Source organism: Cervus canadensis, chromosome 23 (genome assembly GCF_019320065.1).
Source record: "Cervus canadensis isolate Bull #8, Minnesota chromosome 23, ASM1932006v1, whole genome shotgun sequence".
In the NCBI taxonomy this organism is placed as follows: Eukaryota; Metazoa; Chordata; class Mammalia; order Artiodactyla; family Cervidae; genus Cervus; species Cervus canadensis.
Genome location: NC_057408.1, coordinates 47,476,888 through 47,489,308, shown reverse-complemented (window position 1 = coordinate 47,489,308; position 12,421 = coordinate 47,476,888). Strand labels below are relative to the sequence as shown.

General features: G+C 45.8%; 1 protein-coding gene across 3 annotated transcripts in view; it reads left to right on the top strand.

Moving 5' to 3' along the window:
* Nucleotides 1–1,702, top strand: part of LAMA3 (laminin subunit alpha 3) — a 250,485-nt gene extending 248,783 nt beyond the window's left edge. For all 3 annotated transcript variants that reach the window (XM_043444125.1, XM_043444124.1, XM_043444126.1), the window contains 2 exons: nucleotides 261–380; nucleotides 1,152–1,702. In XM_043444125.1, the coding sequence (XP_043300060.1) occupies nucleotides 261–380; nucleotides 1,152–1,297 (266 nt within the window). In that variant the 3' untranslated portion in view covers nucleotides 1,298–1,702. The remainder of the gene's footprint in view (nucleotides 1–260; nucleotides 381–1,151) is intronic.
* Nucleotides 1,703–12,421: the final 10,719 nt, after the last annotated feature.

Here is a 12,421-nt window from a genome sequence, read left to right as displayed (position 1 = left end):
AAACGAGGGATAATACCTTCCTCACGGATTCATTTTAAGGATTAAATTCTGTCATATATGTGAAAACACCTAAACAGTACCTGGTGGGGAGAAATTAGTTGTATTTGTGTTAAGGTCGATGGAATTCCCTCAAGCAGCGCTCCCTCAGGTCCGACAGGAGTGAGTGAGAAGGGAGCCGGTGTTGACGTGCAGGTGTAGACGTTACGCAGTGGGCAGGGCTCTCCTCAGGTGACAGATCTGACCGCCTCCTTTCCCTCCAGTCACCATAAAACAGCACATCCTGCACCTGAAGCTGGACGCAGACGACAGCTACACGGCCGGACGACACCCCTTCCCGCCAGCCCGCCCGCTGGAGCGTCTGTACATTGGAGGCGTGCCAGGTAACTCTGTGCCGACTTCTACACCGTGTCCCTTGTCAACTCTTAACATGTCCATCTTAACCCAACAAATGCGACGCGCCACCCCCCCCCCCACCCCCGCCATGGCTCATCAGCAGGGCACCCATCCGCTGGACAGTGTAGACAGTGAAGCCCTTTCTCCAGCATATAGGGAAATCCAGTTGCCAGCAACAGACCATTTCCCAGCAGACCAGGCCCCATGGCTGTGGCTCCCTAATGTCCCACACTGATGATTTGTTTATCAACCTCTCTTAAGAGGCCACGTGAACCTAGAAGCCCTGTATCATAAAGAGTCAGACAAAGACCTCAGAAACTGGCCTCTCCCCCTCCAGACACTTAAGCCTTGTGGAGCCAGAATGGGGGACTCAGGCAGGTTGAGATGGAGTCAAGTTCAAGACTGGAAGTTTGCCTGGAAAGAGCCTCGTCAGTCTTCATTGTTTTATGTCCCTCCAGATGGTCTGGTTGTTAATTTTATAGCCTTCCATGACCCGTGAAAAAGCACTAGAGCTCGGAGCCACTGTCTATTGATTTGGGCTGTGGAATCTCCTTCTTTGAAGGATGTGAAGAGTAGCCTTGTGGTTGATTTATCACAGCAGCATGTGTGTTGGGTACCCACCTAAGGCAAGAGATGACGGGGTGGCCTGAGACCTGGGGTACCTTTTGCTCTAAGAAGACTGTTTCTCACTCCACTAAGAATGCATTCACTCCACTAAATATGAATGATCCATCAAAGGCACCTCCTTTTGCTTTCAGGGAATCTGAAAACCCCGAAGCTTCCTGTGTGGACATCCTTTTTTGGCTGCCTAAAGAATATTCAAGTCAACCACATTCCTGTCCCTGTCACTGGAGCTGCAGAAGTTCAGGGGACTGTCAGTCTGAATGGCTGTCCTGACCACTGACTCAGACTCCCTTACACAGCAAGGAAGTTCATCTCCAGAAGCACTAATGACCCAGTACCCCTCCCTCTCCCCTCTCAAGGTCGTTTTTAACTTCAGACACCATCCGAATGTGTTTAATAGCAGATCTCATTTTTAATTCCAACCACGTGTACCCATCATTTTGGCATTCAGTGCTGCGTATATATTTTAAATCAAAATCCCATTTCTTAAAGAGAATCAACAAATTGTTACATGCTTCTGGTAATACCATTTTCCACTAAAAGTTCAGTGTCTTTTAAAGAACATTATTTTCCACTTGTTAAAAAAAATAAATATCTTTCAAAGCACTTTAAAACTACAAAAATTTTTACATGCGTCAAGATGTCATAATTTCTGGGGTTGAATAAATGCAGTATACTCTTTAAATTATGATGTTTTATCAACATAAAACCATTGGTTTGATGGTCATTATTAATTGTATTAATTCTTTAGCACCTGTTCAGTGTGCTACATACAACACAGTCTTCTACAAATAATTATCAAACACATGCTAGTGAGGTGCTGTGTGTGCTCACGGTTGGGTCTGCAGTCACATATGAGGAGTAGTTACTTCTTTGAAGGAATATGCAGTCTGACAGAGGAGACGCATAATACTCACAAAATGGTGAGTAACAAACTGAATTAATGAACCTGTAACTCCACATGACTTCCCACTACAGTCTGCTACCAGCCAAGTCTAGATTATAATTTTCAATTCCTTGTGGGTGAAAACTTTCTAGTAGAGGAGATGAGAGGGATGTACTATGTGTACTATAATTAAAACTTTGCATGAGAAGCTAATGGAAGTCAATGGGAAGCAGGAATCTAGTTTTATCTACAAAATAACGAAACCATGCACTAGGCCAATACTTTTACCCAGCACCACTCCACAAGCAAAGAAGGCTATGTAAGCATTTCTGTATCTGCTGCATCATATTTGCTCATCAGGATTAAAATAGCAATTCTAAAATTCAGATATAATAATCCTATGTGGTATGCTTATAGCTACCTGCCGTCTCCTCTAACACTGAGGCACATTCCCTTCAACCCTGTGCTCTTCCATGACCCTCACACTGCAGTTCCCCATATCTATGCCAATATATCACTGCACACTGCAGTTTCTACCCACCAAATCTATGCAGACATGAAATATTCTCCTGGAGAGGTGGCAAGGTGCCCATCACAGGAGGTATTCGACACAGGCTGCTCTGGTGGGTCAGAGGTTGAATGTCATGACCTTAAGTCATATGCTTTCTGAAAAACATTGATTTTCAGATGAAAACTCCCAGTAGGTGATGAACGCCTGGAGACTAAGTCTGCGTAACGAACCTCCATTTTACCTGCCTTTAGCTGGTCTACACTAAATGGCTGATTCTCTTTTCTGGGTTCCTGGTGGTGATCTAACTGAATCTGCAAAGTTATTCATTGGTAAATATATTTTAAAGGAGCAATTGAATCTTCATTAATACCACTGCTTTTCCCTCCATTTTGTAGTAGCTCGAAGAACAGCCGTCCATCCGCATTTGCTGAGTATAATCCCAGCCACCAGAAGGCAACAGAGGTTATCACAGATGGAATTAGAGGCCAAAAGCCCTCAGCGTGCCTTTGCTCAGATTATAAATGGGTGTTCTCTGAAAGGAGTGCTACAGCTCCTCACCTGGACCATGATGGGAATGATGTGTAAACTGTGAAGTGCCGTACAGATGCCATTGCTGGGGTGAGAGGCTTAGGGACCGGCAGGATCGCTAGTGGTTGACCTGTTCACGATGGGTCTGTGGTTGGTGTCATTTTGATCCCGGTGAATGGGGCCTGCAATGGAGAAAACCAGCTTGCATCTCCCCAGGTAAGTCAACCCAGGGGCGTCCAGTGACTGTGGAGTGATCCTGTGCCTTCATGGTCTGTCTCCTTCACCATCTCCCAGGGCACCTCTTGACCTCATTTCTCAAGACATGGGGTGGCTGGGTTTTGGCCACACTCCTGATAACCCCACGTCAGAGGACAGTGGCCCTTGGCAGGACATGCTGACCTTCCCATCCTCCCCGAAGGGAAGTAACCTCACTTCCCCAGAGACCTTTGACTCAGATCCTCTTTCCTCCTCCCCACCCCCACCCAGCACTGCCCTGCCCAGAACCCCAAACCCTGCCTGCTTGCCCTTCCTCACCACCTCATCCACTCCCCTCTCTTCCAGCTCCCCAGTTCTCTTTTCACTCATTCCAAATTTGGGTGGGTCTCTGCCAGCCCCAGAAAGACCTGATTCTCAGGAATGAGAACTCAAAGCCAGCATATGAGTGGAACCATTTTTAAATAATATTATGATACTGAATACAAATGGTATAAATGTTGATTACAGAAAAATTATAGAATTACCCATAGTCTCATCACTCAGAATTGTTTCTATTTGGTGATGTATCTGTTACTCAATTTTAAATGCATATTTATTTCCTTGCAAAATTATGATGATACTGTAAATATTATTTTATATAGATATATATATATATTTTAAACTACCTGGTGTTTCCCAAGTCTTTGACTGTGGAACATTCCATCAGATGAATTTACCAAAATATATTTGACCAACAGTTATTAAGCAACTGGCTTGTTTCAAATTTTTGCAATTATAGGCAACACCAGGATGAATAAGTCCTGGAATATAAACTTATTGGTTTTCTTAGGATTAATTCCCAGGTGGTGCTAGTGGTAAAGAACCTGCCTGCCAATGCAGGAGACAAGAGACATGGGTTTGATCTCTTCCCCAGGGTTGGGAAGATCCCCTAGAGGAGGGCATGGCAACCCACTCCAGCATTCTTGCCTGGAGAATCGCCATGAGCAGAGGAGCCAGATGGGCTACAGTCCATGGGGTCGCAAAAAGTCAGACACGACTTAGCACACATGCAGGATAAATTCTTAGAAGTAAAAGTCAAAGGATATGAGCCTTCTTGTTATTAGCTATTACCAAAATGCTTTCTAAAAGGTTTTATCCCCATACATCCAAATCTTTTTTTTAACTGACTTTAGCCCCATGCATGCATGCTTAGTTGAGTCTGACTTTCTGCATCTCCACGGCCTTAAGCCTGCCAGGCTCCTCTGTCCATGGGATTATCCTGGCAAGAATACTGGAGTGGGTTGCCATTTCCTCCTCCAGGGGATCTTCCCAACCCAGGGATCAAACCCTTGTCTCCTGCATTAGCAGGCAGATTCTTTACCACTGAGCCACCTGGGAAGCCCAACTATAGCCCCTGACATCACTAAATATAAACTCACTAAGATCAGCTCACGGTTTTCAAGACTGGGAGCAGCAGTTGGACCAAGTTAGCTAGCAGAGACTTAGCATGCTCCCGGCTCATTTGAGCCAAATGCACACCACCTGGAAAGAAGGGGCAGCTGATGGGCTCTGATGAGTGATGCCACAAAATGCCGTAAGAAATCGAGCAGTTCACGTGTTTCTAGAAAGGAGTCAGGTACTTCTCGGAGGCTTGAAGAGTGGACTCTGCTCGCTGAGCAGTGGCCAAAACTCAGTCATAGGTTTTTTTCTGGCAGCTTCTTCCTCCCCGACCTGGTAGGTTGTTGTTTCATTTGTTTTGTTTTTAAATCACATCATTGCTTTTTTTCATGTATTTAGTTCTCTCCTTATTTAAATTTATTTTTTAACTGGAGGAAAATTGCTTTGCAGTGTTGCGTTGGTTTCTGCTTTACAACGATAGGAATCAACTCTTAAGTATACATATGCTCCCTCCCTCTTGAGCCCCCCTCCCCCTACGTCACCCCTCTAGGTTGTCACAGAGCGCCAGGCTGGACCACAAGTGTCACATGGCAGCTTCCCCTTAGTTATCTATTTTACATATGAAGTCCACCTTATAAGTTTGCCTTCTTTGTGGTTGAAATTTTCATAAGGATTTGCTCAGGAAAACTTCAGGGCAAAAGTTCAAGTCCTCATTGCCCTGCCCCACCTGCCACAGAAATCTAATTAACATGAATGATCATGGCAATAACAGTGGTGGCAGGTGACAGGTATGTCAGGGTTCCAGTTTTTTAATTTGCTAAACAAGATAATTTCTCTGCATAAAAATTCTAGCATAATGTCTGCATGTCTTTGTATGGAAAGTGGAAGTGGTAGTGTTAGTCATTCAGTTGTGTCCGATTCTTTGCGATCCCATGGACTGTAGCCTGCTAGGCTTCTCAGATTGAAATTCTTCAGGCAAGAATACTGGAGTGGGTTGTCATTTCCTTCTCCAGGGAATATTCCTGACCCAGGGATCGAACCCAGGTCTCCTGCATTGCAGGCAGATTCTTTACCATCTGAGCCACCAGGAAGCCCTTTGTAACGAAGGCAGAGATAAAATTGGAATAGCTCTGTAAATCATTATCAGAGTGAGAAATAATTATTCTCCCAGAGTCAAGGGCAAGGTCTTGAGATGAATACTATTTACTGAAAATGCTTTTTCTTCCTTTGCTCATAAAGACTTCTCTGACCCCAGAATGCAAAGTGTATCTTTCCACTGCCAGAAGGTTTTATTCCCCATAAATTTTGAATGTGGGGTTTATTTTGCTTGACACCGAGTCCATGATAAAATGAGATTGGGGAGTTTTGGGCTGGGGGGAAAGGCCGGAACTTGCAGTCTTCATGAATGTACATGATGGGACAACACACACTTACTGATTAAGCCATCTCTGGCTCAAAAGGCTTTTGCTAATTAATCAGTAATGAACTTCATACGCAGGGAGCATACATTCCTGGACAGTTACAGTGGAGCTGGGAGTCTGGTGACGTGGCTTGGCTTGTGGTCCATTCCCAAGGCAAATCTCTGTAGGAATTTACTATTCCTACAGGAAATATGCTTCCTCAGAAATAAAGTGTGTATTCTGGGAAATAAATGACTGCATTACCTAGCATGCAACTGCAGTGCTGTCAACAAAACAAGATCCTTCATGTCATGCTTTTACAGTGTCTTTGCTGAAGGGGAACCCCTGACAGGGAATAAAGTGTCTTGTGGGATTTCAGGGCTGTTTATCGGACCAAAAAGTCCAGCTGCTGCTGTGATGGCTCCTGACAGGCCGGGACCCCAGAGGGTTTGTCTCCGGCTCCACTGTTACCCGTCATCCATCTCGTACCCCTTCCCCTCCATGAGAACAAAGCCCCTCAGGAAAGCACCCCCCACCTTTAGGAAAAACCTTTGCTCTTGGAAGTCACTTGGCTTGGAGCCACTTCTTATTCCCTTGATTTTATAATCTCAGTTGCATTGCAAGCACGCACGCTTTCTGTCATGTGGTTTCGAGTATTCTAGAAGTTCAAGGAACAAAAGTTATGTCTTTTATTTCAGATGTCTTCTCTGAGAGTTAACTGAGATGATGGATATAAAACTGTTATGAGACTACCATTGTTAATTTTACCACTGTTAAGAACACTGTAAAACATGGAGCAGAGATATCCAAAGTTGGGTACTTTGTTATGGCTTTAGTTACTCTACGAAAGGAATTCCAGGGTCCGAAAGTACGAAAGCTGGGGTGCCTCTGAGAAAGCGTTGACCCTGAGCAGTGTGATGGTACCTCACTGCATCCAGACCTCCCTGAAAACCCCATTTCTTGTGCCCCAACTTGGACAAATGTCTCCTGCCTTTAGCCTTTACCTTAATTAGCTGGAGTCTCTGTAACAAAACACTGCAACCTGGGTGGTTTAAGCAACAGAAGTGTATTTTCTTACAATTCTGGAGGCTAGAATTCCACGATCAAGGTTCTTACCTGTTTGGTTTCTGGTGAGAGACCTTCCTGGCTTGTACGTGGGCACTTTCTCACTGTGTCTTCATGTGGCCCTTCCTTGGGGTGTATACGTGGTGGGGAAAGCAGAGAGCTCTTTGGTATCTCTTCTTATAAGGTTAATCCTCTCTGATCAGGGCCCCACTCATTTTTTTAAAATCCTTTATTTATTTATTTGCCTGCATTGGGTTGTTAGTTGTGGCATGGAGCATCTTTAGTTGTGGCGTATGAACTCTTAATTGTGGTACATGGGATCTAGTTCCCTGAACAGAGACTGGACCTGGTCCCTCTTCATTGGGAGTGTGAATTCTTAGCCACTGGACTACCAGAGAAGTCCCCATTATAACCTCAATAACCCTATTTTACCTCCATAAAGGCAGTATTTCCAAAACAATTTTATTGGAGGTTAAGTCTCCAATAGTGGATTTTGACGGCCATGCAAACATTCAGTCCACAACAACCTTCAATAGATATGTTGCCCCTGGTGACTAAGGCCCACATGGTTTCCCTGTGCAGGGACCAGAGAAGCCATTTTAAATCTTCTCTTTTCTTCAAGATATATCACCACCTGCCCCCCAAAAAATTCAAGAGCAATGAGGGGATATCCAGGGTCACATCAAACTCCCAGAGACCTGGAGATGACTCCCTTGCTGTGCTCAATCTCTCTTTGAGAGCTGACGACCCCACTCAACCAGATGCCCTGACACTTGAACCACAGTGATGATCCCATGGTAGCACTGGATGGGAAAATGTTACCTGGACTCACAGAAACTCACCTCTGCCCTCCACTCCATGCCTAATGCAAAATGATAATTAATGCATTTGGAGAAATCCAGTCTTGGGAAAAATGAGAGGTCAAGAGCTCACTCATGGGAATGAGGTATAATAAGTGATTAGTTTTGCCTTGATCTCAGATGTTGCTCAGATGTCCCCACTCTCGTTCAGCCAGTACAGCGCTGCTTTTTAAGTAGGTAATTGGCAGGTAATATGCTTGGCTAGCCAATGTCGCTTACCTGGTGGCTCAGACAGTAAAGAATCTGCCTGCCAGTGCAGGAGACATGGGTTCGATATCTGGATTGGGAAGATCCCCTAGAGAAGGAAAAAGCAACCCACTCCAGTATTCTTCCCTGAGAAATCCCATGGACAGAGAAGCCTGGTGGGTTGCAGTCCATGGGGTCACAAAGAGTTGGACTGGACTGAGCGACTGAACACCAACAAAGCCAAAGTCACAGACCTACTTCTCAGAAGATGACAAGAATCATAAGATTCATGAATAAAGGTGAAACCCCTGCTCTGGAGATTCTGATTCCCTAGGTAGGGTCAGGGTCCAGAAATCTGTATTTTTAATAAACACACCAGGTGATTCTCATAATCAGGCAAATGTGGGAAATACATTGTTATAGAGCAAGTACTTTTATTAAACAGGACATCACATTTCATTCCATTTTAGGTCTGCCTAGAAGATGATCCTGTTGCTAGCATTCAAACGAGTTCTCTCTCTCACAGAGAATCTGCATTAAATAAGGGTAAGTGTAGCCTTAGGATAGATGCTGAGTAGCGGAAACCTCCTGAAATGTTACAGCTGAGGGGGAAACCAGCTGAGTAAAACCAGCTGCTTCTGACCTTGTGTCTCTGTGGTTGGTTACCTAGCACAGATTGCAGTTGAAGCTTTTGAGACATCACTCCTAGGGTGCTACCATTGACAGCACCTTTTCACGTCTAGTCTCTTCTCACCTTTGACCCTTACCCCAGGCTGACCCTCCCTGTGGTTAAGGGGAGGGGAGGCTGACCCCTTGCTTCCCTCCTACCTTGACTGTGTCTTGCCGCCTGCTGTGGGTATTCTTTGCAAAGTAGTTGCCCAGTTGCTACAGCTGTTGCACATTAAAGGCTCCGCTTTTAATTCAGGGACTTGAAAGGCTGTAACCAGCGAGCTCAAAGGATCTACCACCGCGGCATCATCTGAGATGCTGTTGGCTGTGGGATGGAGCCAATTGAGGAGGGGGCGGCTGCGCAGCCAACCTCCCTGGTTTCCCAGTGCTGAGCCTGCTGTCCCACCGGTGACCATAGGGGGCGCTGTGCGGCGTTATTAACCACGCCTCCCTGACGCTTCCAGATTTCACCAGGAGTCGTGGAGCAAGCAGGGTGCACGCCGGCTGTTACCCAGTCCGACCTCGTTTGTCAATCGTTTTGGCTACAAGAGGTTAGTCTTTGGTGAGGGAGGGACCACGGGAGGAGCTGCAGTGGGGGCTGCAGTAGCTGAGGATCCAAGTCCGGGGGCAGCTGGGCCGCAATGATTGAAGGGTCCATAAGGCGGAGAGTCCTTCGAGCATCTTCTCCCACGTCCGTTGGAGCGTTCTCATTTTGTTGCTCAGTCGTGTCCGACTCTTTGCGACCCCTTGGACTGCAGCACGCCAGGCTTCCCTGTCCATCACCAACTCCCAGAGCCTGCTCAAATTCATGTCCGTTGAGTTGGTGATGCCATCTAACCATCTCATCCTCTGTCGTCCCCTTCTCTTCCTGCCTTCAGTCTTTCCCTACTGTTTATATTCTGTTGTTGAATTCTCACTAATATCTCAGCCACTAATGTGGGTCCCTTTGGGTTTCGTGCCCCCTACAAACGTAGGAGACATAGAGGGAAGAGTGTATGTTGTGAGCTCAGCGGAAGGGCTGGAGGCCTGGCCCTGGTTTGGAGCTGTTATCTTTGGCAGGTTTTCTCACCCCGGGGGAAAAAAAAGCCCAACGTTGTCTGGCCCACCTGTTGTTGTTCTCTAGTCACTAAGCCTGTGTCTGACTCTTTTGCCATCTCAGGGACTGTAACCCGCCAGGCTACTCTGTCCATGGGATTTTCCAGGCAAGAATACTGGAGCGAGTTACCAATACCTTCTCCAGGGAATCTTCCCCCACCCAGGGATCAAACGTGTGTCTCCTGCATTGGCAAGCGTGTTCTTTACCACTGAGCCACCAGGGAAGCCCGGCCCACCTGTAGCTTTAAGGAAAAAAGGCAAAAGACTCCTTGAGGCTCCAGGGTACAGCATGCTTTAGCTGGGTGAAAGTCAAAGCCCTGCCTGGTACAGAAGAGGGTGCATTAGCCTGGGCCACAGTCTGTGCTCTGTACACTGAGGGTCCCACCACAGCCCCAGAGGAGGCTTGGTGAAGTCTGGAGAAGGGAGGCATTCTGACCCGTGCATTCACTCCATCTTGCAGACCTGAAAGGCTCAGAAAGTTTAAGCGATTTGCCACAAGTTCAAAGCCAAGTCCTGGGTTATATAATGGGGACAAAAAGTGGAAAGACCAAGTTGAAGGGTACCTGAAGGGTAGTAGCAGTATGACATCTCTCTACAGCTCTGAACCTGACCTGCTGCTGACCTTTGACCGGGAGAAGCTGGGGCTGCAGAGAGAGATGACTGCCTCCAGAGTCAGCTGAGAGGGGAATGTTTCAGGTCCTAATTACCCACTGTTGTTGAGCTGTCAGTTGTTCCACAAATCCAAGAGCTAACATCCCTTTGCTCTGAAGACACTGCAGAATAATTACAAGTTAGGTGAAGCCCTGAGGTCGAAGGAAAGGAAAATTAGAACTAATTACTATCCAGGGCAGGCATTCTCTGGCCTCAGACTTTATTTTCTTCCTTTGGTATTTTCATTTACACACTCACAAAAATGGAGATAAATCTAAAATAAAAGAAAACCTGGTTACATAGTAAGAAAATGAGAGGCATCCTGAAGTTTGTGTGTCCTGTTTCCTTCCAGTAAATTATTTTATGTAAATTGCTTCCTCCCTGCACTTCAGGCATAATAAATACTCATTGAAGGAAGGAAAGAAATAGCACAAGTGGGAGATGAACTACAATGTAGAGATTTCCCAACCTCACTCTCCCTAGCATCGTCTATTTTATTACTAAAGGTTAGAGGGAAGTCAGTCAATTGAAGACTTTCAGAGATGACTTAGCAGCTCATCTATTTGGTGAAAACTGAAAAAACCTCTTCCCTGGTGGCTCAGATGGTAAAGAATTCACCTGTAATGCAGGAGACCTGGGTTCAGTCCCTGGGTCAGAAAGAGCCCCTGGAGAAGGAAATGACAACCCACTGCAGTATTCTTGCCTGGAGAATCCCATGGACAGAGGAACCTGGCAGGCTACAGTCCATTGGGTCACAAGAGTTGGACACGACTTAGCGACTAAACCACTAAATCACCAGTATTCTTGCCTGGAGAATTTCATGGACAGAGGAGCCTGGCAGGCTACAGTCCATGGTGTCACAGTCAGATATAACTGAGCACACAACAGCAGGTATTATTACTCCATTTAGCAGAGGAGTAAACTGAAATTCAGAGAGTAAGTCCCAAGGTTATGTGTCCAGTCCTCATAGAATGATGATGACCACATTATGTGAACCAGGTGTTTCTGATGACCTCGGGGAGGTGGGGGCCTGCTGACCCTGGAGGGGCTGCCCGCTCCCAGAGACAGCTGACTCCTAGAGAGAGTGGAATACTCACCAGTGGGCACGTGCCTTTCATGTGCTAACTAAACAAGCCAGTGCCCACCACCTCCTCTGTGGCTCTCACACTCAGGGCCACTTTTCCCCTGCCATGATCACCTTGGGGCCAGTTACCATACAACTGGAGACAGACCCAGGCCCCAGAGTCACTGACATTATTCAAACTAGCCCATCCTCACCCTGCCTACCCTGCCTCTCCCAATCTTCTGCAGAAACCACAGTGCAGGGAGGGTCCTTGCCCACATTGTTTTCTTCTGCCTCCTGACTGACCCTGAATCTTCCCCTGGTGGCTCCCCAGTGGCATTGCTATCCATGAGTATAAATAACAAGCTCTGTTTTCAGTGGCAGTTATCTCCTGCTGGTCTCACCTGCATCATCATATCTACATTTTTTGTTTCTATTTTTTCCACTAAGCAATTTTTTAAAATGTAGTTGAATTACAGTGTTGCATTAATTACCGCTGCACCGCAAAATGACCCAGTGATACATACATACATATATGTGTTCTTTTTCATATTCTTTCCCATTATGGTTTATCACAGGATATTGAATATAGTTGCCTGTGCTATATACTAGGACCATGTTGTTTATCCATCCTATATACGTGTTTGCATCTGCTAATCCCAAACCCTCAATCTATTCCTCTCCTACCTGCTCCCCCTGGCAACCACAGGTCTGTTCTCTGTGTCTGTTCCTGCTTCATAGATATGTTCATTTGTGTCATATTTTAGATTTCACATGTAAGTGATATATGGTAGTTGTCTATCTCTTTCTGACTTATTTCACTCAGTATGATAACCTCTAGTTGCATCCACATTGCTGCAAATGTCTATTATTTTGTTCTTTTTTATAGTATTCCAT